General features: G+C 52.7%; 4 protein-coding genes across 4 annotated transcripts; 3 read left to right on the top strand and 1 right to left on the bottom strand.

Moving 5' to 3' along the window:
• Positions 1-466: 466 nt before the first annotated feature.
• On the top strand, positions 467-2,107 carry TRIREDRAFT_37316 (uncharacterized protein; the record flags this gene model as incomplete). Its single annotated transcript, XM_006963498.1, has 2 exons — positions 467-1,726; positions 1,766-2,107. Coding segments are annotated over 2 exons (1,602 nt in total), but the record flags the coding sequence as incomplete, so codon positions are not given.
• A 693-nt stretch (positions 2,108-2,800) lies between these two features.
• TRIREDRAFT_3094 (glycoside hydrolase family 30) lies at positions 2,801-4,338 on the bottom strand (the record flags this gene model as incomplete). The annotated part of the gene is made up of 2 exons (XM_006963470.1): positions 2,801-3,405; positions 3,471-4,338. 2 exons carry the CDS (start codon positions 4,336-4,338, stop codon positions 2,801-2,803), a joined length of 1,473 nt encoding a protein of 490 aa, XP_006963532.1.
• Positions 4,339-17,147: 12,809 nt separating this feature from the next.
• TRIREDRAFT_58897 (uncharacterized protein) lies at positions 17,148-20,585 on the top strand (the record flags this gene model as incomplete). The annotated part of the gene is made up of 2 exons (XM_006963777.1): positions 17,148-18,806; positions 18,915-20,585. Coding segments are annotated over 2 exons (3,330 nt in total), but the record flags the coding sequence as incomplete, so codon positions are not given.
• Positions 20,586-21,701: 1,116 nt separating this feature from the next.
• On the top strand, positions 21,702-22,241 carry TRIREDRAFT_42571 (uncharacterized protein; the record flags this gene model as incomplete). The annotated part of the gene is made up of 1 exon (XM_006963508.1): positions 21,702-22,241. A coding segment is annotated over one exon (540 nt), but the record flags the coding sequence as incomplete, so codon positions are not given.
• Between the last annotated feature and the right edge of the window lie 4,970 nt (positions 22,242-27,211).

Genomic DNA, 27,211 nt, shown 5'->3' with positions numbered 1-27,211 from the left:
GGCATCATTCTGGAAGAAGGCTATTGGCCCCTGCTTCGTGTTACTGCGAAAGCCCTGTCCGTCACATTTGTACCACCTCATATGATTGCTTGTACGCCTCTATATGCCCGCAGATTGGACCACTTCTGGAATTTCATGCGAGTGATCCAAGAGTCACATAACCTTTTAGATGGTGAGGCATGTGTTTGGCAATGAGATCTGGCTCTTATGTTTAGAATTGCCTTCGGATAGTTATTCGGACAATGGTTATGTGATGCTTCACGGCTTTGGAATGATTCAATAGACTCGTTAGACATAAGCATATATTTAAGCTGGGCAACCTCTTTGTTACACTGAAGAGAACTCACTCAGTGCTCAATACTCTATTCTTCTTCTTGAGTGATTTATGATGTTTCTCGAAAAGACGACAAGGCTCCTTGTGCTGGCGAGCTTCATCGCTCTCGCGGTAGATGCTGGCTCATTCACTTGTCAGCCAAAGCAAGCCTGCTGGCCTAGCATCCAAGAATGGAACGCATTGAACAAGACTGTCTCTGGACGTCTGAAAGTCCCAGTCATGCTATCGAGTCCTTGTTTCCCCAGTACACCAAACTTTGATGCCAGCGTCTGTGCCAACGTTTTGGACAACTACTCCAACGGCACCTTTCGAGAGTCAACGTACGGCGCTCAGCAAATCACCCAATGGGAGGCTTGCGGCAATACAAACTGCTATCCAGGCATTGTCCCGCCTCAAGGATCGACCTGCTCTCTCGGAAGGATATCGCCTCTCTACGTTGATGCCGAGACGCCTGCCGATATCACAGCCACTCTCGCCTTTACCAAACAACACGGCATTCGCATCGTGGTCAAAAATACGGGACATGACTACCTTGGTCGAAGCGCTGCTGCAAATACCCTGGGCCTGCGAACCCACAACATGAAGAGCATGACCTTCAAGTCCTCCTTCACAGCCCACAACTGCGCAGCCTCGAACAGACAGAACATCGGCATTATTGGCGCAGGCGTCATCGCAGAGGAGGCCCTTACTTTCTTCGACAAGCACGGCATGATGGCCACAGTCGGAGGCTGTCCTACCGTTGGCATCGCCGGCGGCTTCGGTCAGGGCGGCGGCCACGGTCCTCTTGCTCCTACTCACGGCCTGATGGTGGACCAAGCCGTCGAGTTCGACGTCGTCACAACGGACGGCGTCTTCAGAACAATCAATGCTTGCAACGAGCCTGACCTCTTCTGGGCGATGCGTGGCGGGGGAGGCCAGTCGTACGCGATCCTGGTCAACTACAAGTTCCAGCTCTATCCGCAGACGCAATGGGCGACGTGGCGACTCGAGGCCAGTCTGACGCCGAGCAGCTCCAACGTCACGCATGACACTGTCCTCCGCGATGTCCTCATAGCCTTGTCCAAGGACCAGCCGAAATGGTCGCAGAATCGTGTTGCCGGCTACGACCTCATCTCGCCAACTGGCGTCACTTTTCTCGAGATACTTCCCGCCGCCGGCAATCCTTTGGCAACGCTCAAGAATCTCACCGCCAGCTTCAACGCTTTCCTGTCCAAGCACTCAGGCGTCAACATTTCCATCAACTCGTACCAAGTCTTTCCCACGCAGCAGGCGTTCTATACCGGTCAGGCAGATTACATCGCCCGCGGCGGCACAGTTGGCGCTTCCATCTTGCTCCCAAGCCGCCTCATCACCACGGACAACTTCGAAAGCCCTTCCAAGATTGACGCGCTTGTTTCCGGCATCTTGCGAGCCATTCAAATTGCCAAGGAGGGACTTGGCGATGCCCTCGCGTCTCGGGTGGCCTTCCTCCTTCTGAAAACAGGAGCACCCAACACGGCCGACACCGCGCAGGCGACCAGCGTCAATCCCGCTTGGAGAAAGACCTTGTGGCATCTGGTAGCACCTGCTGTATGGCTTCCTGGCACTACAGACAAGGTTAGCAGCGGCGTCGCATCGGCTGCTCGGGCTGCTATGGATGCGATCAAGGCGCCCCTGAGCGTGCAGGCTGCGTATCTGAACGAAGCTGATCCGGATGAACCAGACTGGCAAAATGTCTTTTTTGGCAGGAATTACGATAAGTTGCTTGCTATCAAGAAGAAGTGGGATCCGGATACTGTGCTCAACTGTAAGAAGTGCGTTGGTTATTTGGGGGATAAGGACCCGATGTACTCGTGCTATAGCGCGAACCCCGTTCCCTCGGTTCCATATCCATTCAACTGAGCGGAAGTTGACATCAGGAAGTTGACATCAGAGATGAAGGTATGGCAGCCAGGGTAGATGTACGTAAACAGATCGATGAAGTGTCTATTGCGTTGTAAAATGATTCCAGAGGTGTCTCAGTATTCGTGAGATTGTCAGTGTACTCAATCTAGGGAGTGAGAATGATAGGCATCCCAAGTTGCACCTACATAACAGTAGAGGAGAGTCTACGTCGTTGCTTACCCCTTCCGGGAGAGATTGCGAATGACTTTCTGGAATGTGACGAACAGATGCGATTGGACCTGAAGCGTATGATGCTCATGCAGATTGACAAGGAGCAACAGATGCCAGGAGCACCAAAGTTAGGATATCTCCTGTCGAGTCGGGAGCGTGTCTACAAACTACAGCATATTCGGTACGAACTCCACTTGAAATATATGCATTTATCTAGGTTGCCGGTTTTCACTTAGAGAATGCATTACACAGCTACCAAAAAATCGTTTCTTACTCATGAGTTATTGGTATTGACCCTACATCTTGATATGTGCAGTGAAAAGTCTCACTATGTAGACTAGTATATACATCAAAGTCCCATCGCCCACCTGCTTAAACAGCAGGGAGAACCCAAGTAGTCACAGACTCAGAGGGGACGTTGCCACTCCACTCCTGGCCGCTCTGGGTAGTGAGGTGAATGTAGATGTCGTTGCTAAACGTGTTCTCAATGACGACCGTGCGGGTTCCGTCAGGGTTCAGCGAGGCAACAGACTGGACACCACCGCCAGAGGAGTACGTGTAGCTGCCGGTGCCGCTCAGGACAGTAGCCCCCACGGGCATGAACTTGCTGAACTGGGCCATCATGTAGTAGGCAGTCTGGAATGTGTACTGGCCGTTGTTGATGGTGACGAGGCCCGTGCAGGTGCCGCATCCACCGCTGGACAGGTGAGGCCCGTCCTGAGCAGTCGTTCCGAGAGTCCACGCGGCGACACCAGAGGCCCAGTTCTGCAGAGGGCCCATGGTGAAGCTGGCGGCCTGGTTCCAGGCGCCGGTGGACGGGGTCCAGCACTCGGTCATGTACTGCTCCACGTTGGGGAACTGGTTCTTGAAGTTGGTCAGGACGGTCCAGTCCAGGTTGGTGGCATAGCAGTGCCACGCGACGGCCGAGACGTAGTCGGCGGCAATGCCCAGGACCTGCTCAGGGTAGACAGCCTGGTCTGCAGTAGTAGCTTGCGTTAGCCATCCGTATACGTGGAAACTCAACGCAGTTGAAACAACTCACCAGTGTTGTGGTCGTAAGCCCAGATCTTGGTCCCGAGGCCTGCACTCTTCAGGGCAGGGCCGACGTAGTTCTGGATGAGGTCACCCTGCTCGTACGAGAACATGTACATGGTGGGATAGCCCGCCTGGCTGTTCAGGGGCTCGTTCTGCAGAGTAATGGCGTCAATGGTGGCGCCGTGCGACTGGAAGGCCTGGATGTACTTGACAAAGTACTGGGCGAAAGCGCTGGAGTACTGAGGGCCGTTGTTGGTCAGGTAGCCATCATTGAGGTTGTTGTTGTTGGTGTTGCCGTCGATGGCGTTGTTCAGCTTCATCCAGCCGGGAGCGCTCCAGGGCGAACCAAAGATCTTGAGGTTGGAGTTGAGGCCCTTCATCTTGGCCAACATGGTCGCCATGGCAGTGCCACGGTCACCGAGGTTGAAGCCGGTGAGGTTGGGGTCGGCGTTGCCTCCATTGTCATCGTACGTGTAAGCCGGGTCGCCAGACAAATCGGACGCACCGATGGTGTGTCGCATGAGGGCGAAGTTGGCACCGGCCGAGGTCATGAGCTCGTTGAGCAGCTCATTGAGAGTGCTGGAAGAGAGCTCGTTGAAGGAAGTGACGGTGGCATCGGTCACGGCGGCACCAAAGCCGGTGATCTTCTGCTTGTAGCCAGAGCTCGTGTCGTCGATGGACAGGTTCCAGGTAGACGGGCCAGGGCTTCCATTGCCTTGGACAGGAGCGGCAATGGAGGAGAGCTTGTAGTTGCCGGCCGAGTTGGACGCATAGGCTTGGGCACCGGCCGCGCGAGGGCTGTGAGCGGCTTCAGAAGGAAGGGCAACGCAGAAGGCGGCCTGGCCGACAAGAGAGGCGAGAAGTAAGCCACGCATGTTGCTGGTTTGGTGTTTTTGATGACTGCTGTTGACTGTGAATCTCACCCAATGAAGAGCTTAAGCTGCCGATCTCAAAGCCTCACTCTTGGGAAACTCAGCGCGGTCTTCTTATACAAGCTTGTCAGAAGAGCCCATAACTCCTTTCCTCGGCCTCAACAACCCCTCGTGTCTCGCAGAGAATGTCATTTTCGATTCATGAGATGTTATCACCATCCCTCTTCGTCCTAGTATAGCCAACGACGAGGACAAGGACCGGCTCATGAACAAGGAAATTCATCAGCAGTGGAGGAGCCGCAACTGCTGTAGCAAGCCAATGAGCAAGAGTCTCCGCAACTAAACAGGGCCATGTTTGGATCTCTTCAGTAAGTGACAGTTGCTGGACTGCCAACTTGACAAAGACCTGCCGTTTAGATCTTGGGATCTAGGGGTCAGTTAATGCTGCTTCAAGCGCACACGTCAGGGCGAGTGCCGAGATACCCGTCCTCGTCGGTGCCGAACTTCCGCGACAGACGGTTTGTATACCGGCAATGGCCCAACCCCATACTTAAAAGGCCCGAAGTGCTATAAAGCTGCGTTCTCGACTGAATCTCAAGAGGGAGATGCGTTGTATCAGAGAAGTGATGATGTCGACATGTTTTTAATTCGAAGAGTCTGGGGAAGTCGAAGTCGGGGAAGAGAAAGACTCGGGGTGGAAAATGGCATCCAGACATGCCTGATTCAGACACGGGACGGGCGAGCAACGCACCGTCGGTATCCGCCTAAACAATCCACAGTAAGACAGTTGACAACTTTCGCGTTTCCACAAAGCAACACCCACCAACTAGTCTATGACTTTCTTTGGTCGCAAGTGATGGAGAGAGCTCTTGCTCTATCCGCCGTCATCTCTAGAGTCTACGTCTGGACATTGGCTTTGACCAATTCGGTATCCTAAACGCAGATGGGTCTCTGATCCAGACTGATAGAAGACATGAGAAATAAATAAATAAATAAAAAAAAAACAAAAAGAGAAAAAAAAAGACGTATCATCCTCAACTCAAGGGCTACATTGGAGTGCTATCACCTGGTCATTTGGCAATGGAGAGCTCGATTGTAGATCTGGGGGCGGGTATCGCGTGCCTCAGACGCAGAGTCGCGGTTGGTCAACTCTCCTCTGCAACTTAAGGTTATTCGAGGAGTCTAATTGCCTGAGCAGAAATACCTCGGCGCCATCTTATGGATACAGATACAAATGGATGCAACCTATGTTGCACAACTTGAGATCTGATAGATGTTGTGAATCCTTCCAGAATATCTTCCCGATGGTGCCATCTTACGCGCCCGTCTCCCCTAGGTATGCCATTGTCGTCTTATCAAGGGTCTAGCTTTACGTTTCAGGTATCGGACTTGAAGAGCCGGCATATCATATCGAACAACCGGAATACCATCTCTTGTTCTCTTTCCGAAGGAACGTAGGCACCTACGTGATGACTGCAGAGTTCGATCTGCGACAACTAGGTACACATGGTGCAAAATAAAACGACAGCTGGACCTTTCTCGACTGACGAGCTCAGAGCCCAACACGTCAGCGACAATCCGAACATCTACCCTTCCTCGCGGACCCGCCTCCCGTGTACGAGAGCAAGGGCAAACCGAGATTCTCATTGCAACCGCCGCTGTTTTCGGCCTATTGCGAGATGCAATCACTTGATATACCCGCTTCTATGCTATACCTGAGCGTTGTAACAAATGCTCGTGGAAACGGCAACGGAAATGCTGAGGAGCAGACAGTCGGATAGTGTAAGTGCTTGTTGCTATATGACATCTGTCTCTGCTCCGTAGGACGATTTTCTAACTGCTTTGACTCTTCGTTGCATCAATCTTGCGAACTACACATGCAGAAGTCTGATGCATGACGCGTACAACGGAAGACATACCGCCATAATGAAGACGTAGGATGCGATCTGGACAATGACTGCAAGGCATTATCCGGGGCTTACATGTAGTGAAGCAGTCTCTATCGCGAACTGGAGATTAGCCTCTAGGGCATGAGATCAATTATGTTCATTGCACGCTGTCGATTTTGTTTTTTGTGAGTGGTTATCTTGGCTAACTGTTTCTTCTCGAACTGGGTCGTGAAAAGCAGCTACAGACTTGGTCGAAGCAGGTATTTGTCTCTCAACTGGCCGCCTGATGAAGTTCTGCATCATTCTGTATACAGAATAGCTAGTCAGGACATTATTGAGATGATCGCAATGTCGTTGGATGACTGAGGGACGATTATGCCAGTCTGGTTGAGTTGTTCTCATATGGTGTCAACGCATTGGCAGTGGTCCTATATCAATCTCACTACCTATACATCGTATGCCTGAAGACATCCCGGATTGCCTTCCTACATTTACATGCTGTTGATAGGCTCCATCCCTTTACGCAATCTATGTAATTCATGCAAGATAATATTACAAGTTCTCATGGTGCATCGCCTGATATACGCATACATCGTATCCTTTCACAACTCTCTTCATTGGCGTAGCCTAGGCGAATGAGATGAACATGCTCCGAACTCGAAAGACAGGCTAGTCGCTCATTCTCAGCGACATCCTCTTTTCCCCAATGAAAGACCGCTGTCAAGCAGCAAAAAAAGGAGTGTATAGACAAGCTGTCCATGGGGTACCCATGTAAGCTGTACATGGACATGTACAGGTGGTCTTTAGTGCGAAAAAAAAGATGACCTGTACATGCACAGCTCAACTTCTCGTTACTATTCTAACCACAGTTAAGCCACACTACAATCTACCTTCTATACAGCCTTCCGACCGGACTGGACCTGGTCCTGCAGCAGATGCCCTGTGTGTGCACTGCGAATTGATTCCAAATACCTTCCAATTCCGACCGACCACATCGCAACCTGGAATCAACCATATCACAACCACCTACTAAATACATGCCTACTACCCTATAATAATAAGTATATTCTAGCTAGCTAGCTGTAATATAGTTAATTAGCTGTAATATAGTTAATTTACTGTAATGCAGTTAATTGGCTATAATGTGGTTGATTGTAATGTGGTTGATTGTAATGTGGTTAATTGCGATGTGGTTGATTGCGATGTGGTTGATTGCGATGTGGTTGATTGCGATGTGGTTGATTGCGATGTGGTTGATTACATGTATGTGGTCGGTCGGAATTGGAAGGTATTCAGAATCAATTCGCAGTGCACACACAGGGCATCTGCTGCAGGACCAGGTCCGGTCTGGTTAGCTGTGGCTGTACTATGTGGCTGTGTGTTTTGCGCTAGAGATAACCTGTACATGCACAGCTTGACCTTTTTCTTTATGCTAGAGACCACCTGTACATGTCCATGTACAGCTTACATGGGTACCCCATGGACAGCTTGTCTTACCAGTCCAAAAAAAGCCGTCCAATCGTGACATATAGCCAGATTAACGAGGCATACCGCTATGTATGGTATAAACACACACACACACACACACCCAGGCAGCAACGAGACATGCCGCGAGAAGAGCCCAACTGAAAACAAAGCCCACAATCCGCTTGCCCGCTCCAACCGCGCGGTTTTGCTGTCTTTAGGCCCGAAGTGCGAGTGGAACCAGACATACCATACCGGACGGACAAACGTCTCCCGTGGCACAATTGCGGCGAACTAATCGGGGGGGAGGGGACCCTTCAATGGCAATGTGGTGCTTTTAGCTTCCCTCTTGGAACCATGCAAACCCTCCGCGATACGAAGCCATTCCCGGTTTTCCATCACTTGCAATGGGGGCTGCCACACAGCAAATGGAAGAGGAAAGTCAAGCCGCTGATCAACCTAAAGCGCAGCGAACAAAGGACCATCATTCATGAAGGAGAGTCCAGTCACTGTTCGACGGCGAGACGGGGTCGAACCCCTGGACGCCACCAAAGATAGCACCGGAGACCGTTGTGGACCGGACTGCAGAGCGGGCTCTTCCCACGGGGTCCCTTTGGAGACTTTTAATATCGCGCTCGATGGGCTTGTTTTGCTCATGGTGCAATTGGCGGCGCCTGATCTATGTATGTATTCTCGAGAAACTGCTGCTTGTGGCCCAACATGCGCCTGAGTGGCTGCTGACGCATAATGCCGTTATGAACAAGCCGTGTCTAGAGGGCGAGGGCGAAGCTTCTCGGAGCTGTATCCGAGCACGTGGGACGTGTTGGGCAATTGCATGATTTCGAGACTCTCCCAACACAGACGCCGTTGTTACTTCTCTAGTGTGTTGCTTCGGCATGTTGAATTGTGCCACGTGAGTAGCAGGTCGTAGGAAAAAGTATTACTCTCTCCTAGTAGTACCAGATTTAAGAAGAGTGCATTCGCAGGGTGCTGTTGGTCGAAACATACTTCATGCGAGCTGCTTTCGTCTACACTGAAGACTGCCAATCTCCGACATTATCGGTAAAGTGGCTTTGGCCATGAATCGTCGTGAGTAGCATATTGACGAGGCCCATCTGTAAGTCAGTTCCCGTCTTTGGAGATGTGCGGCTAAACCAATAGCCGAGCGCTGTCCGGGACCACCTGCATCTGCCCGTATAGCTTGTGGGAGAATCTAGGCCATGAAGAGTCAGGGACAGCTCATTACATGATAGTAGCAGTAAGCCTAATGGATGCCAGAAGTTCACCAATATACTTACGAGTATCGGCACATATTGCATGTCCATAAGCTATAACCATATGGAAGCGTATTATCAGGCAGAGAATCGCAGATTCGGATACGCCGCGGAATGACATTCAACCTCTCAGTGGATCAGACTACTATTTGCATCTCTACAAATACTGGAGGCGAAACAAGCGCCAGCGTGAAACGATTACGAAGCCCCCCCCGGAAAACCTGGAGAACGACTATCCGTACCGTGTGAAGCTAATGCTGGCCTCCTTACCCGAAGCTCACCGGTGAACTCGGGAAGCTCTAGGGTCCCTTGAGCAGTCCAAGTGGATATTTCCCATGTCTTGGACCTAAGAATGGCTTGTATGGTTATCGTAGAGCAACGACTGGTCCAGCACAGCGTCATCTCCTGTTCCAGCTTGAACTAGGGGGCCAAGGGCATGGCTAAATGGCTAGAGGTATTGCTAGTCTGGGCTTCATCTCGGAAGACATCACCAGTTCCCATATCACTTAGACGCCCTTTCTAAGGCAAGAGCTTGTATCGTTCCCTAGCAAACGCACAGACAGCGCCCACATCATGTCCAGCAGATAACGCCGGCCAAGCAATATTATCCTAGCCACGGGCGGCCGGTCGCCTCGGTTCCCATCTCCCCCAGCCTTCCTTTTGCATGGCCGTGGAGCCCGAGAGCTAGTACGAATCATAGTCGAGAAGAATCTGGGGAAGAAGAGCAGGGGTTCCATCACGATGGTCGTCACTTCGCACGAAACAAGTGTGCGCGCTACCACAGACCGCTCGGGCCCCCCTTCATTCTCTTTTCCCCCCGGGGGGTGAGGGAGGGGGTGTTGTTCCTGGTCAGCAGGCGAGCCGATTTGAGCTTCAAAATCCGGGGTGAAGGAGACGTCGCAAATAGGAACAAACATGGCCGGGGACCCCGCGCTTCAAAGGGCGATTTGGGGTAAGCCGAGGGTTTTTGTAGATTTGGGGTATGCGATTACATGTTATTTGGGGTCATGGAGACTAGTAGGATGAGAGAGAGAGAGAGTGAGACTACAGCTTGTCAGTCTGCTCGCATGGTTTGTGTCGGTGGGCTGCCAGAGCCGGGCTATTCACACCAGCTTTGGTAGAAATAGGGCACCAGCTCGGAGGTTGGGCGGTTGTTGGCTTGCTGTGAGAGATTATCGTCTCCTTCGTAACATGAGCATTGACTCGCAAGTGACAGAGGCCAGCAGGGGTCGCTGGGAACAGCACGAAGCCCATCATCTACTAGATGGCAAAAGAGACAAGGCTCTTCTTGATGGATTCAATCACATGGGCGGCCTCCCACACACAAGACTGGTAAACTAATACTGTAGCATGCATGCAGAGAAAACTACGACCTGTTTTTAGATATTGTGACAGCAAAACCGTCCAAAAAGGAATCAGACCAGCAGCAGCAGGTTGTAACATATAACATCCTGCTCCCACTAATACATGCAGTACAGCATGTACGGGCCACTCAAGGCAGCACCCAAATCCAGGCAAGAAAATCCGTTGCTCCAGTCAGAATGGACATGGGAAATCCTCCATCCATCACCAACTGGATGTGACTCAACCCTCAACCAGCCTGCATCTTCTAGACCCATTTAGCAAAGCATGTCGGTCAAGTCAACGTGCATGGGGGAAGGGGGGGGGGGGGGAGCCCACACTCAGAGGGCGAATCAGCGAAGTGGAAAAAGCAGCGCCGCTCTGCCGAGCTCGCATTCCGAACAATTGATGCATCACCTTTTTGTGACGCCTTTTCTTCTGGCTCTGCGAAGAGTCCTAGCCCCGGACAAGGGATGCTGTGGGCCCCTTGGAACGCCTCTTGTGCACCTGACCTCGTCTTGATATGGGTCCAGGAACAACCTGCTTCATCGAGGAGGGCCTGGAAGAGAGGGAGAGAGCTCGCAAGGCTTGGTACTAGTGGTTCAAGCGAAGAGGGTCCCCGAGACGGCCGATCAGATGTGGAAGGGATGGAAGCTTGGCTGGGGGGCGTAGGAAGAGAGCTACCTACAGTACATACGAGTACGTACGAGTAGTATTGCTGTTGTTGCCAGCAGGGTGACGTGATGGTGCATTTGGAGTTCCATGGGTCAATACATATTCCTCGTGTCTGTCTCGTCTTCGCCTCGGTGACCTCATCGTTCAGGTTTTTGGCTGGCAGGCGGTTCTCAGTACCACCGTGCTTTTCGATAGCATTTGATGCATCCGGCGGCTGGCGTCTTGTCCGGGGCTGTTGGCGTTGGGCGGCTTGGGACTTAGACGAGCGAACAGCGCCATAGTTGGCTCGGCGAGCTTGCGAATCCCTAGATCTGTCTTTCCTATCTTATCAACAATGGAGTGGGAAGCCGTTGATTGCGTCCCATGTGGCCTACTTTTGAAAACTGGACCAGGACAGAATGCTCGGGAAAGGGTCTGATGGGAGGATGGCTTCTTTGGGCGCTTGCATGAGGTAGCCGTTGGGTGTGTGTGACGGTGTTAACGGCACTGTAAGGTGATCACATCGTGGCGACCCACTGATATGAACTGGTTGTCTGGACCCAGGCAGAGACAGCGGGAGCTTGATCCCAGGCACGGGATGGCATTGTTTGATGAGATCTATCGCCCTATCTGCAATATACTTGTATATACATTGTACGGAAGCCCAGTTGCCGTGATCCATGGAGCAAAGCCTTCGCAAAGACTCCTTCGCATGTGAAGCTGGAATCAGCAAACAGACTCACTCGCGGTCAGATGCCAGCGATCAACAGTGACTGATGAGGCAGAACAATCTACAGGGACAGATTCAGCCCTCGCCGATCTGGTGTCGGGAGCTACTGGGCCCTACGCACTGGTCGAGACCATAGACTGCATATGTACGTATGTATCAATGGGCTGAAGATAAGGTGACAGAGTCATGAAGTCAAGGAGCAAGCAATTGTCTGTTCAGACGTGCCTCTGAATTGCAGGTCGGCCGCCACCCGGAGGCGGCTGCATGGGAAGCTGAAACGGATCCGAGTCGAGATTCCAGAGCCTAGGTATTAGATGCAATCAGGAACGCCATGAACTACGGATACCTACCAGTAGTCGTCAGTTCAACAATGCTTGTCAACAAGAGGCGGCGTTATCGAAAACCCCAACGAACAACTTTGTCTGTTCCGTAATCATGCAATTGGCAATGTAGCCTCTGGCATCCATTGCAGCAACAGGCCACCATCATACGAAGTATGGCGCCAATATATGACGCCATTGATGAACCGAAGCGACGCATAATGTCTGCACCATTGGACAGCTTGCTTTTCACGGACAAGAGCTTCGGGTCCAGTAGCAACAAAGTCAACTAGAAGCCAAAGACAAATCTCCAAAGGCCGAAGCCCGGGAAAGGAGCACAACCACACAGCAGGCAGGCAAGGTAGAGGAGCATCCGAAACAAGATACTGCCGGTTTGCAGTGGGGAACGCTGTGAAGATCATTCGGATGCGCGGGCTAAGCGAGTTCGTTCGGCTGCTGGTGTGGTTGTCGAAGTGTTCCATGTACTGCACGGGTACAGCTGCGTACTATTGACACACAGTAAGGTAAGGTAGGTAGCATTGCCATTTGCCTCCAGGTTGCCTTTGCCCTGTTTTTGAAAGCCCAAAAAGCGTGGACAACCAGAGATATTACATCAATATGGAGTATGCTGGCAGCACATGGCAAGCAATTGCAGAACGCATTGGCAGCCTCAAGTGCCACCAAGCAACAGTTCCCGTATACATCAGATATGTGTGGACGGCATCGAAATGGAGGAAGGATCATCAGACCGAGTCGAGTCGAAGGCGTGGTCAAGGGTGTATGCACTGTAGGTATGGCCCAATAGTCCGAGCTGAGAGAGACTTGGATGAAAATAGCGGCATCAACAGCTCCAGACCCCTATGCTAATCTGTGAGCCCGTTCCTCTTACTAACATCAACGTCAGCAACGTCTCCGTGCTATCAACAGCACTAATAGAGCACTAATAATTGGAGTGCTCGTCTGAAAGTAGGAGGCCGATAATAATAACAGCTGAACGTCAGATTGCTAGACCTCCATCATCAACTTACCTTGATTGAGTCGAAAGTGTGACTGAAAGCGTCGTCAGTCTCAGACCCCATCGTGTTATTCCTCCTCATGCTTCATAGCCACATTCAACAAGAGCTCGGTGTAGCACAAGCCTCAGATGAGAACATGGCACAAGCCGTTGATACAAGCGGCTCACAGCACATGCATACCAAAGTGGTTAACGTTGAGCCACTGTGGCACAATACGAGCAGGTACATACACCACCATACTGTACGGCAAGGGAGCCGCAGCGGACGAACATCGGATCCATCTCATCAGCCTCTTGGAGTCGCGGCGTGCTAGCGGCCTGGTTCCTGGCGTCAGGATCGCTGGCTACCTGTATCGGCAAGCAGGCGCTCGCACCGTGCGTTGCTGCAGATGCCCTAATGCTCCAAGGGGCCAAGCGTGTGATGCGAGCATGCAATCAGAGGGCGGCATCGTCAGTCGTCAGAACTTCTGTCCAGTCCTCAGCGGCTGCTAAGTGGTTAGGCCCTGCGGCTAGTCAGCTTTTGGGCACAGACGAGCATAAGGGTTTCGAGACCAACATTGGACCTTTGCCATCAGCAGCCCAGCAGCGGTCTCCACGCCACGGCGAAGCTGGGGAGTTTTGCCGCTCTCCTTGTCCTTGACCTTGACCTTGGCCTTGGCCTTGGCCCAGGGACCGCGGATGGCCTCGCCTCGACTCCAGCAAGGAGACGGCAGCTCGTCGCAGGTGGAACCTGGCCCAACAAGAGATCCACGGATAGCTCCGCCCTCTGATGCGTGCACTGCAGCGGCCAAGGCATTGGCTGCGACGCTCTGGACTGGATACGGCAGGGTTTCGAGCAAAGCTGATGGTGCTTGGCGGGCACGGCAGCATGCGGTGCAGGTCCTGCCACTGTAGATGCGACTTGTGGCCGAAGCAGCCATTGGCCGCGTCCAGAGCACAGAGCAGCCCCTGGCGCTGGTGTATCTCGTACAGTGCCGCCAGCAGTTCGCGTACGGGAGGGTGGGCGAGCGAGAAGAACGGAGCCCAGAGGGCAGGATGGCACGCCAAACGGGATAATTGCCTCGTCGGAGTGATCCCGGCATTGTCGAGCGTGCAGTGTCTGGACCAGGATCTTCCATGCTCCTTGGCCAGCCAGCCGCCTGCTCATTGCTCAGCCAGCGACGACAGCCACGGCGACGGACGGACGGACTGCTGGGGACGAGTCGAGACGCGAGCCGCAAAGGGAGCCGCAAAGGGAGCCGCAAAAATAGGAGCCGAAGCCGCTGACCGGAGGCGGATCTTTGTAATGAGAGCGGTTGAGCCTCCAGGTCGGATTGAGTTGGTGGCTTCGAGACATGGAATCGGCGCCATGCTTAGCCTCGTGCTCATGCCTGTCCTGTGCCATTCCAACGCACATGGCCGGCTATCGTGCTGGGCTAGCAGCAGCTTAGCATGCAGCAAGCGTCAGACAGGACAGGCAGAGCATTCATGCAGGGTGGAGATGGCTGAACTCTGGTCATGATGCCAACCAGACCGACCTGATATTGACTGCTGCAAACTCGTGCATGTACCTTGATTGTTGCAATCGCTTGGGGATGGGAGACAAGAGACAAGAGGAAGAAAAGGCGCGACCAAGCTTTTCCGGGGCCCGGAATCGGATAAGGTTCCTAGCAGCGCAGGTAGCGCTCGGGTACCTGCTCAGATAAGGTAGGTACCTCATGCGCTGAGCAGCGGTTCTTTGCGTGGACAAGAACGCATTAAGCCCTGCATCGACCTGCACAGCAGCACCGAGTACGTCAGGTCAGATACATGCAGGGTACTTGGGTCTGCGTACCTTAGTAGGCACAGTGCCCAACCACACTCAAGCAGCCAACCAACGACATCAGCCCAATTCAACGAGGTGCATTTTCCACCACGGCATCCGACGCACGCTGCTGCGACACGCATGATGCACGGCAATCAAGGGTGTCAGTGCGAGAGAACAAGACAGTTAATACTGAGCAGAAGGCATAATAGTGCGGCCCGACGAGTACCTACCTACTTACCTACTTGAGTCGGGATAAGGTACCTACCTACCTGGTCGTGAACAAGATCAATAAGTAGGTACCTAGGCGCATCAAGAAGAAAACTTTGAGAGTATTACGGTACGAGGCAAACAGAGGTCAGGCAGTAAGCCGTCCAAGCTGCAATACGTGCCCAATCATCTGGCCAGAGGCTGATGAGACACAGCCTTCCGCGCCATCCGCAGGTATCCGTGGCTTTCCATCGTCCGTCGCCGTCGCAGCAAGAGGCAAAAGAAAGAGGCATTATTTGGCGTCAAACACGCACCTGAACTTGCCTTGATTCAGAGGCCCAATGAACGGGCCTTATGCGCTGCGCCTTGCCTCGCAACTGTGACGCTCACGCTCGCAGTTCCAGCCGCTCCCGTCGTTCGTTCGAGGAAGAAGCAGGCGGCCACACCCTGCCGCAGGTTACAGTGCAGCACAGTGCGCGGCTGCCCGTACCGACTCCGTACATGCAGCGTCGCACCCAGCACTGCAGTTCCCACGTCTCGGCCCAGTTGTACCTCGTCCGGCCCCGGGCAGTGCGCAGGTACTTTACGCTTGGCCGCCGTCATCCCCCAGCGCCAGCTCGGGCCCCAGGCAGGATGAGCAGCTGATACCTGCACCTACCTGTACCTACGTACTTGCGACATGCCTCATACATGATCCGGACATGCGGCGTACATGATCCCAAGGTGCTAACCTACCTAAGGTACCTTACGCAGGGACGTGAGGCAGCCGTAAGTCGATACTCGGACGATACAAGCTCGTGCAAAGGGCTGGACTTCGGGTACATGCACAGGCACCCTCTTTGCATGCCATCTGCGTCCTCTGCCTGCAGCAGCTTTGCCCTGGCCCCTGCCGATTGGCCGCGCCGCTGCAATAAACCTGCTGGGGCCCGCCGTTGTGGACCAACGCTGCAATCTGGGTAGCACTACAAGGTACTCGTACAGGCGAGGTACAGTGCCGACACCTCACGGCGCGAGCACACAGACCAGATGAGCTTTGTTGCCGCAGTGGCATCTGGCATGGACTGCGTACGAGCAGGTAGTATTCGTACATGTACATGTAGTAGCATCCACGGCGCTTTCGCTTTCCAACGTCGAATCGCAGCAAGGAATTACCTAGGTACCTCAGTCAGAGGTAGGTACTGGCGAGTATCGAGACCTTCGTAGCGAGACGCGCAAGCGGCACTGTGCGAGCAGCCGTCCAAGGCCCTGTCCACCCGCCAGCGTCTTTGCCGCCGTGTGCCAGGCCCGCCAGCCACTGTGAGCCCCGGCCTGGGCTAGCGGGCGCAGCAGGCACTGCTGGACCGCGCCGTGGCCGCACTGTGCCGCCGCCTGCCGGGCTAGTACCAGGTGGTGAGCAGTTACCTGTACCTTCTCGCCGCCCGGTCGAGTCACCAATCCTCTCTCTTGCACGATTCACTCCAAGCAGCAACTCCCGTCTTCTGCTTCGCCCTGCCCTGTTGATGGCTTCAGCGCTGATCTGAGAGACTGTCCCGAGCAAGCCAGCGCTGGGATGCTTCCGTCACTCGCCAGACAGCACCGCGCCTAGTGTTGCATCTCTACTTCTTCCTCTCCCTCTTCCCTGCACCTTATCGCATCTTACCTACTTAGCCTTTCGGCGAGCTCAGCGAACCTCCCCGCCAAAGCACAGCTTATCGTTACGCCTGAAGCTCGGCTCAGCGCCCCGCGAACTGCCCCTCGACGCCGAACCCCCTCGACTTGCCCGGACGCTGCCTTGTTCCCTCGAGCGGACAACGGCATTCACACGCTCTGGACTGCCATGGTGATGAACGACTCTGGCCACCGGGTGTCGCGCGCCTCCACCATGTCCAACGCGGCCTCTGCGAGTACCGGCGGCAATGCTGCAACCGCAGACGACTCTGGTGAGAGCATTTCCCTCGTCAGCCGCAAAGCACCCCTCCCCTCGGGCTCCCACTCCAGAGCCTTTCCTGGCCCGCGCCAGCAGAGACAGAAAGAAGGATATATCCAGATGCAAAGATTCGCACCTTACAATCACAATTTCTCTGCCAGAATGCTAACCGTTCTTGTCTTGCAACGCAGCCTCGACAATCACGGTGAACACCACGCCCAAGGCCCCTCCAAACTTCCCTCCGCCCAAGACCGACAAGCCTCGGCCGCACGTCTGCGCAACTTGCCAGCGGTCATTTGCTCGCCTGGAGCATCTGAAGCGGCATGAGCGGTCTCACACAAAGGAGAAGCCGTTCGAGTGCCCCGAGTGCTCGCGGTGCTTCGCCCGCCGCGACCTGCTGCTTCGCCACCAGCAGAAGCTGCATCAGACGTCGACGCCCTCTGCCCGCCCGCGGAACCGCCGAGAGTCGACCAGCGGCGTCCCGCCAGGCCAGAGCCGGGCTCGCAAGAATAGCGTCGCGGGTCCCAGCCATGCGGCGACGGCCACCAACCCGGCCGCCAACACCATGCGGCCGCGAGCAAACACCATCAGCCATGTCGACGGAGCGGCCATGCAGATGATTGCTTCGGCCAATGCGTCAGTCGCTCGGGGCATGCATGTCGGGCACAGCCGCCACCCGAGCCTCGCCGGCCTGCCGCTGCACAACTACGACCAGCTCCTAACGGGCATGTTGCCCATGGCCCACCGGAGCGGCATCGCACACGGCCTGCCCAAGCTGGAGACAGGCCAGATGGGCGTTCCCGACTTCGACACCGGCCTCCACACGGCGCCGCCGCTGTCGGGCTTCAACCCTGACTTTGACTTTGACTCCTTCTTCTTCGGGCCGGGCACGACCATCAACCCCAACGCCCTCCACTACAACGACTCCCCGCCGTCCATGGTCATGGAGCAGGCCTCCCCGTTTGCATCTGCGCTCAACGACGTCCCGGCCAACCCGTCGTTTGACGACTCGTTCGACTGGCTCAGCGGCTTCGAGCACCAGATGTCGTTCCAGACAAACGAAAACGTGGTGGACGAGTCGAGCCCGTCGGCGCTCAGCACGACGAGCCAGAGCGGCATCAGCGATGTCATGTTGGATGGATCAAACCACCCTGCGCCAGCCGGGACAAGTACCATGTGGCAACCCTCGGTCATGGGCCCTCCGCAGATGCCGAACCCGTTTGCGATGGATCTGAATGGTTCGGTCTTTCCTGATCTCCTTACTGGAGCTCCTTTATCACCTCAGCCAGCTACTCAAAAGATCAATGACCCATACTTCTCCACGCCCCCCTTGTCGCTGAGCTCGTTGAGCCCTTCCGTCGTATCTGGACTGAACCCGCAGAGCATGAACCACCCTCTTGGCTTCCACGCCGGCCCGGATCCCCAATCGTCCCTCAACGGTGTTAACCATCTCGCTTCGCCCGTAACCACAATCACAGATGCCACCAGGAATACCATTGTGACCTTTCTTTCCAAGTGCCCGCCCTTTGGGGGCCGTAAATACTCCTTTACCTCGCATGCCCCGGCGCAGTCTCCGGAGGCGCAGTCGTCGTCCTCGCCTCAGCCTGCCGACGTGCCCAGTACCCAGAACCTCCGGCGCTATGTCGCGGCCTACATCGCCTACTTCCATCCCCATCTCCCCTTCCTACATCTGCCCACGTTGTCCTTTGATATGTCCACGTCCCCGAGCGGTCGCCAGCCCGGTGTAGGTGGTAGCGGGTGTCTGGTGCTGGCCATGGCTGCCGTTGGCGCCCTTTATGAATCTGAGCTTACCCAGTCCAAGGAGCTGTTCGCCATGTCCAAGAAGATGGTCTTTTACTACCTTGAGGAGCGACGCAAGGCAGACGTTCGCCGGGCCGACATGCGACGCAGCAAGCACGCCGAATCTGATCAGCAACAACAGCAGCAGCAGCAGCAACAGCAGGATCATCAGCAACAGCAACAGCAACAGCAGCAGTCGTCGGCGAAAGGTAGGGATAAGGACAGGGACAGCTCGGCCCACACGCCCGTCTGGCTCGTCCAGGCCATGCTGCTCAACGTCGTGTACGGCCACAACTGCGGGGAAAAGATTGTCTGCGACATCGCCTCGACGCACTGCGTAGCGCTCGTCAGCTTGGCTCAGGCAGCCGATCTGCTGCGCCCGGAGCAAGAGGACTCGGCCGATGGAGAGGATACGCGCATGGTTGACGACTCAGTGTGGCATAGGAAAAGCGAACACGAGAAGCAGCAGGAGTGGCTGCGGTGGAAGCGAAAAGAAGAACGCAAGCGCACGCTGTACGCCATCTTCATCATGTCCAGCCTCTTGGTTGCCGCCTACAACCACACGCCGGCCTTGACCAACTCGGAAATCCTGCTGGACCTGCCCTGCGACGAGGAGTTCTTCGCCGCTGGATCGAGCGCCCAGTTCTTCGCCATGGGTGGTGTCGAGGGCGCCAATCACAACAGGGTCAAGTTTTACGATGCTCTCGGAGAGCTCTTGCGCACAAACGAGCGACAGCAGAAGCACATGGCGGCAATGAATGGCGGCCCACACTCTTCCGGCGAGATGGCGCGATCAGACCTGAGCCCGAGCACCTTTGGCTGCTTGGTGCTGATCAACGCCCTGCACAACTACATCTGGGAGACGCGGCAGCGGCATCACAACAAGGTCTGGACCAATGAGGAGACGGAGAAAATGCATCGGCACATCGAGCCCGCCCTCAAGGCGTGGGAGGCGGCCTGGAACAGCAACCCCAAGCATGCCGTAGAACGGCCAAACCCGTATGGCGCAGGACCACTCTCCGCGGACGCGATTCCCTTGCTAGATCTGGCATACGTCCGTCTCTTCGTCAACCTTGCCAGGTCCAAGGAGAAGTTCTGGCAACAAGACTGGGACGGCGTGGCCGAGGAACTGGCCCGGGGCACGGAAATCGTGCAGCACGCCGAACACTCCCCCACGTCCAGCACAGAGCCGGAGAGCAACGACACCTTTGACAGTTCGCTCTTCACCGGGTCGCCAACGAGCGCGGCGTCGGCGTCGAACCGTCCACGGAAGCAGTCCAACGGTGCTGGGCAGGCCACTCGCTCCATCTCGCGGCGAGAGCGCCACCTGCGGAAGGCAGCCTTTTATGCCGCCGACTCTCTGTCCATGTCGGACAAGCTCGGTGTGACCTTTGCTGACTTCACCAGTCGCGAGCTGCCCCTGCAATCGGCCATGTGCACCCTCGACTGCGCACAGGTTCTCGCCGAGTGGGTCGCCACTCTGCAGGATCGAGTCGGCCGCTATTTAGGCATTCTCGGCCAGGACCACATCAACGTCACGGCAATGCCCGCCATTATGCTGCTGGAGGAAGACGACGTCAAGTTGCTCGAGAGGATTCAGAACGTCCTGTCTTCGGCAGAGATGAAGATTGGCATGGAAGTGACGGCGAGCAGCATGACACCCGAGACGGGGAGCCCGGACGATGGGTTCAGTGGGCTGGCGACCAAGATTCTCCGCGTCACATCCCGGATGCTCGACAAGGCAGCCGTTTGGCAGGTGACGCACCTCATGGCCCGCTGCCTCGCCGTACATGCTGGTCATATGCGGACGAGGGCGGAAAGGTCTGTCACTACTACGCCCTCACTGATGCAGTCGGAATTTTAGACGGAGGGTCTGCTATTGGTCTTATGACGATACGATGATGATGACGATGGAAGATACCCGGACATGACTCTTGATGTCTATTACAAGTCAATCATGGGGAATTGCTAGCCATCACACACAGGATGCCGGCGAGCATGCCAGGCATCGAGGGGGGTTACTTCATGGAGTTACTCTGATGGATGAGAGGAGGCGATGGAACGAAACCAGCTGGTGGGCTTTCGTGCAAGCTTGCAGCGCCAAAATGAGAGATATGCTTGATGGAATCGGGGTGTAGCAAAGCGATTCATCTCATGCTACTTAGACAAGACCTGCATATTTCCGTCTCCGCGTCATGACGTGCGGCCAGAGCGCGGCATGTAAGTGGTTTCTGCCTTGTTCATACGGTTTCGAGAGGGTGTTTATAGGCGTTGGGTGAATATCTTGTACCTAATACTCATTACATATATCTTTTTCAAATCACTTTTTGGGCTTGCTTCTCGATTCATCCAGCCGAGTATCTCTGTACCGAGCTTTCGGCTCCTTCTTACTATGTATGCTACCCGAGGTGCTATAGGTCATGGATAGTTGGTGTTGGAGGGCAACAAGCACATCCATCCGTTGATCTCTGTCAAAGTGACTTACCCTAGGTATGTACTTTCTCTCAACTGTGAGTCATTCGGCGACACACGTGAAACATGGGAGCCTGAAACAGGCAAAAATGAAAGAAAAGAAAAGAAAAGAAAGATTGTCAGTGGTGGGTGGAAGATTGTGCTGCCTGGATTCAGCGCCTAATGCTGCAGGAGCCTCAAGCCGCTAATGTCTCCAGCTGTAAGGTAAAAAGTAGTGGGTGGGCCAGATTGACCGCAAGAGACCACATCAATTTCTGCGCTCATTTCGTCTTTGAGCGTGGATTCATCAGAGACAATCACAAGCAACAGATATAAAGTTGACACAGAAGCAGCCACACAAACAACTTGAACCGGTTTCAAAATAAAGAGGCTACCCAAAACTCACCGAGAAACAGCCACAACTACAACAAAAAGAGAGAAGAAAGAAGGGGGGGAAAAAACAACCAAACCCCGTACCAGCATGGCCATCCCCAACACAGCCATCGACACAAAAGACTCTCAAGGCTGCCCCGTCGCCGACTTTGCCTTTGACGAGTCCCTCGTGGAGTTCACCGTCCCAAAAGCCGACTGGCTGCGGATCAACAACAAGGCCTTTGACGGGGTGCACACGTCGGCCTTTATTTTTGACGACGCAGGGCGCGTGTTGCTCGTGCAGAGGGCGGCGCACGACAGCATGCCGAATCTGTGGGAGACGCCGGGAGGGGCGGTGGACAAGGAGGATGCGTCGATATTGGCGGGGTGTGCGCGGGAGGTGTGGGAGGAGGCTGGGCTTGTTGCGAGGAGGATGGTGAGGCTTGTTACGGAGGGGGGGGAGAGAGAGAAGTGGTCTGTTTTTATGAATAGGGATGGGACGAAGGTGTTTTGCGGGTTTGGGTTTGAGGTTGAGGTTGAAGGGGGCAAGGAGGTTGTGCTTGATGAGAGGGAGCATCAGGATTTTGTGTGGGCGGGGGAGGAGGACGTGAGGAGGGGGGAGGTTGGGGGGAGGAGGATTCCCTTGACGGCTTTGGCGATGAGGAATAGGTTGCTGGAGGCGTTTCGGCTGAGGAGGGAGGAGTGATGGGTTGGTTGGGGTTTGGGGAGAGCTGGTTTTGGGGATACTGGTGATGGTGGTCCTGATGATGATGATGATGATGGGGAATGCTACGGAGAGTGTGGTCGAGACGACAAGGGTGTTATTTCACAAGATTGATTTGATAGACGAGATAGATTTGGCGGGGGCTTGTATCTAGATCTTGGGCCGGGAGTAGAGCGAGATAAAGGATGAGTGAGCGAGCGTCTTGAAAGAGCACAACTTGAGTCTAGGGCAGCATGGCAGCTTCCCTTGAGCGCCATTGTCATGTAACCAATCATTGATATGAGCAATAGGAATCCAGCATCATGCAATTGCAGCATTGTGTTCATTATAAGAGGCTTTCGTTCAACACAGCACAGCGTTGAGTGCTACTATACTGAATTGGAAAAGGAGAGCCACTGCCCTCTGATGCGTTTTTCTCAACAGATACAGGTGATTACCAGAGTAGACACCATTGAGATACAATACAATTAGTAGAAGTGTCATTCGTTGTCAATTTTATCGTTCCCTATCACTTTTGTTCAACAGGATGTGATGAGCTGGTGATAGGGTAAGCTAAGCGGCAAGGTGATGACGGGTCAGCAGGGTATCAAGAACAGAGCAATGTCAATGGCAGTGGCGCAAACTTTGCATCTAAAGAGCTCGAAATGACGCGAGGATTCTACTTCAAAGACATGGTGACCATGAGCATGGCAAAGGTGATATAGACATTGTATTTGTTGCCGCCACTGAGCACATAGAGGACAAGCGCTTCACGAGACGGCATCGTGGTGAATCAACTACATCAGGACGTGAGACGACATCAGCGGCAATTAGAATAGCAGCTTAGAGCAAGTCAAAGCTTGGCAGCTTTTGTTTCACTCTGACAGCTGTTTCGTGGCCCTCGTTCCTGGTGCCACCTGTCTGGGAACCTCGTGGTAATGGGGTCACAGAAACAACCTGAATCAGATGATATGTACACAACATTGCAGCGTCTAACAGCGGCATAACGTCCGGAATACAAAAAACCAAACCGGCAATCATTCAACAAAAGCACACATGAAAGATAGGTTAAGCACAAGACCGGGTCAAGTAGCTACCGTCCATCGATCCCGTCATCTTGAAGCTCCTCGTCTCCGCAACACGGCATCTACCTAGACAAGTGGGACCTCAGTCCCCAGACCCAGTCCCGCATCATGCCACTGTCGTCCCATGTCAAGACCCTGAGAGACCCTTTTAAGACGAATTCCTACCGGAACTTGGATCCCGATTGACCTTGTTCTACGAACTGGCCATCACATGGGAGGGGGAGGTTAGAGGCCGGGCCGGATTCGGCTGGAGAGGCCGGCAAGTCGGAAGGGATGCAGGCGAAGAGCATTGAATGTCCGGTAGGGCCGGGCATTGTAATTACTGTATCTCTTCCGTCGAAATATGGACAGAGGCTGCCAAAACGAATGTTGTACATGGATGACCTGACTCAGGGCACAGGGTAATCATCAAGTTAGAAGGCGGGGAAAGAGAGGCGTTTGCTGCTGCATGAGAACTTGGAGCGATTGGCATAGGCATGGACCCAGTGGATGCGGATGTTCCGCTGCCAAAAGTAGTGATGACGCAAGCTGTGTAGCCAGATGTAAGAAGCGACCTGATATCAACAGACTTACCTAGATACTCACCTAGGTAGCAATACAGCTTGATAAAGTTGCACAAGATATTACACATGAGAGTATAGTTCTGAGGGCGTATTAGAGGGACGCGTAAGATGACATGAAGTCGACTGGAACTGCTTATCACTAGCGGGAGGAGAGCCTTTTGTGTCGTTTCTTGTCCGTTTGGCCACGGAGGCTTGATCTATCCGTTTCTGGAGGGGCGCGTGAGCTGATGGGGGACGGGCTCCGGGAGATTCTTGTTGTTGTCAGAGGGCAGTTGATTGGGCGGGCATGGGTGGCGATGTGAGCTGCCAAGGTTGCGTCCACTCTGAGTGGCTGTATGAGTCTATGTCTAATACCACTTGCGACTGACTTGAAGTCTTTCGATCTGTGGAGGCAGTACACTTTGAGATGCGTCTTATGTATTTGCAATCTACTAACGGCAGGACGGGGCATGGCCACGGATACCAACCAAGGAGGCTTGCAACCGAGGTCAAGTAGAGACAGAGAACTCGAGTCAAGAATCAGCAGCGAATACTTGCCCGGTAGCGAATCAGCAGATGCGCGTCCCCCGGTGGCTGAGCGTCCACCGAGAGGCTATGTATCAAGTCTCATGTAGCCAAAAAATGGTCAGCTGGTGAGATCTCATCTGGCCAGACCAAGACCATCTCGGGGTCTGTCCGTTCTAGAACGGAGGGTATGGCAACGTTGGACTTGCGAGACGGAGGAGCGGCGTGATTTTTGGTTGTTTGTCCTTTGTGCTTTTATGCCGGAGAAAAGAGGAGGCAGAGGGAGGGGCCATCCGGCAGATCCGGAGGGTTGAGAGGACCCGAGAGAGCCGGCGTCAAGGGTTAGTCTGGGTGCTAAGGGGCCGGGAGTGAGCATTAGGGACGGGGCTTGGTAGGAGGATGAACTGGAATCAAGGCAGAATTACAGATAGAGATGAAGATAAAGATCAAGTAATAATAATAAAATACAATAAAATACAATAAATGAAAAAGATCATTCTGAATTGTCAGAAAATAGAAGAAGGCAGAGAGAGAGGGCTGAGAGAGGCAAAGCCACAGGTGAGTGCTAGCTGAGGGTCCCTGGAATGTCTCGGTATTGAGAGGAAGCGCATGTGGTTCGGCAATATGGGGTTCGGAGGGGGGGGAGGGGAACTTTCCGACAGCCGAGCCCGCCAATCTGGCTGGGCTGGGGTGTTTTTTCTTTTCTTTTCTTTTTAGTATTATTATTATTTTGTCTTTAATCCAGGCGGAAGGGGAAAGCTGAAGGGTGCGAGACATTTTGGCTGGAATGGGAGCTGAGCTGAGACTATTCACGAGGGGGGACAATGGGCGCTGATGTCTGAGCTGAGGAAGCTGGGCCTCTGGAGGAATGCCATGGTTGTTGGTACAGGTAATTGTCTGCAGGGCCTAGAGCTCTGTGGCTTGAGCGAGGCGTGAGAACCGACCTGCTGGGTACGAGAAGTCTCCTAGAACAGAAAGGAGGACGACGAGAAGTGATGGGTTAGCCTGGCGCCCAGCTGGCGATGGCTGGCTTTTTGGAGTTGCAGACGGAGCTGCGCCCGGAGCTAGTCGCAGATTGATGTTTGTCTCGGCAGGGGTTGGAGGAGTGATTTGTTTACAGCATCTGGCTTCTGCGATTTCTCGGCATTCAAGCAGATGCATAGATTGACGGTATCAGAGTACTACTAGTTGCTGTTCTTGGGCCCTGCTGTGCTCTGCTGGGGGGGCAGTCGTTGACGAAACGAGGCGACGCGGGATTCCAATGCTGTCAGACAGGCATCACCAGGCTTGATCGGAGGAGGCTCCGTTTGATTGACTGGACTTGAAGCGATTGACGCCTTATGTAAGACAGCAACTGATACACAGCGTCCTTCTTGTTGTTGTTATTCATGCGTCCTGAAGAATGTCGCGCACATCCACGAAAGTGCCAGATGCCTCGCGTTGGTTGGACGCCAACTTTTGTGCGACAGGTGCGCATCCCTGCGGTTTTGGGTCCAAGCTTCGACCGGGGTGCCGGGACCGGTGACGTCGATCGCGATGCTTGCTCTCAATGTTCCGTTTTGTCGTTCTTGTTGTTGTTCGTGTTGTTTTTGCCTTAAGGGAGAGGCGGGAAGACGCGGCCTATAATCCCGCCACCCACCCTAAAATATTAAAGCCACCCTAACTAGCTGTATTAGGCTAGTATTCCGCCAGACTTCCTAATATAGAAGGTACCTGTCTCTATATATAAATTACTAGCATTTACAAGTACTCTCTATTTTATATTATTTTTTTTTTAACGTAACCTAACTATAATACCAGGACTTATATAGCGCGCCTACTATAATACTAACACTAATATCTATACTATTATAATAATGCAAATAGCTTTAAATAATAATACTACTGCAGCCACTTTATTAACTTAGGCCTTTTTTATATTATAAGGAAGCCTTTTTCTTAATTTAACACTATATTAAAAAGAAAGGCTATATTATTATTTACTAATATATATTTAACTATAAAAATAGGCAGTCTTATTATTATAATATTACTTATATATACTTAAGAGTGTATAAAAAGAAGGGCTATAGCCTTTAAATAATAAGTATATATAAAATAGGCTGCCTTTTTTTAGTTAAAATAATATAGTAAGATAATAATACCTAGCTTATTAAAGTTATTTAAGGCAAGCATAATTATAACCCTTAGCTTCCTTTTTCTTTTTTTAAGTATTACTGGCTTATATTTAGGCAAGTTGCCTTTATCCTAAAGTCTAATATAATAGGCTTAATAGCAAGAGCTATTAGGTATATATTAAAAGCCTAAAATAATAATTTTATAGCTATAAAATAAGATATTTAAAATATAGCATTATAGGTAATATAGTGTAATTTTAAAAAGTATATAATAACTTAGGCCTTGCTTAAAAAGCTTAATAATTATAGTATTATTTATAAAGAGCAGCTTAATAAGTAGGAGTTTATTAAGTATATCTTTATTATACTAGACTGTAACTTTAAAATATAAAAGGCATTGCCTAATATAATAATAATTAATGCCACTTATAATATAAATTACTATAATATAAAGCTTTTTAAAATAAATAATATCTCTTCCTTTAGCACTATCTTTTTTATTACCTTTACCCTTAGCTATTAAGAAAATGCTGATTTTTTTATATAGGCTTTAGGCAATTTAAAGTTAATATAAACTGCTTATAAGTAGCAGCACTTACTATTAATAAACTTCCTATTACTTAAAGTTATAATTATAAACTTTACTACTATTAAGCGCCTTATTATTAATATAATCTTCTTAATAATATAAAAGC

The sequence above is a fragment of the Trichoderma reesei genome, assembly GCF_000167675.1.
Source record: "Trichoderma reesei QM6a unplaced genomic scaffold TRIREscaffold_5, whole genome shotgun sequence".
Classification (NCBI taxonomy): domain Eukaryota; kingdom Fungi; phylum Ascomycota; class Sordariomycetes; order Hypocreales; family Hypocreaceae; genus Trichoderma; species Trichoderma reesei.
The sequence above is the reverse complement of the archived record's forward strand: the minus strand, read 5'-3'. Positions and strand labels throughout refer to the sequence as shown.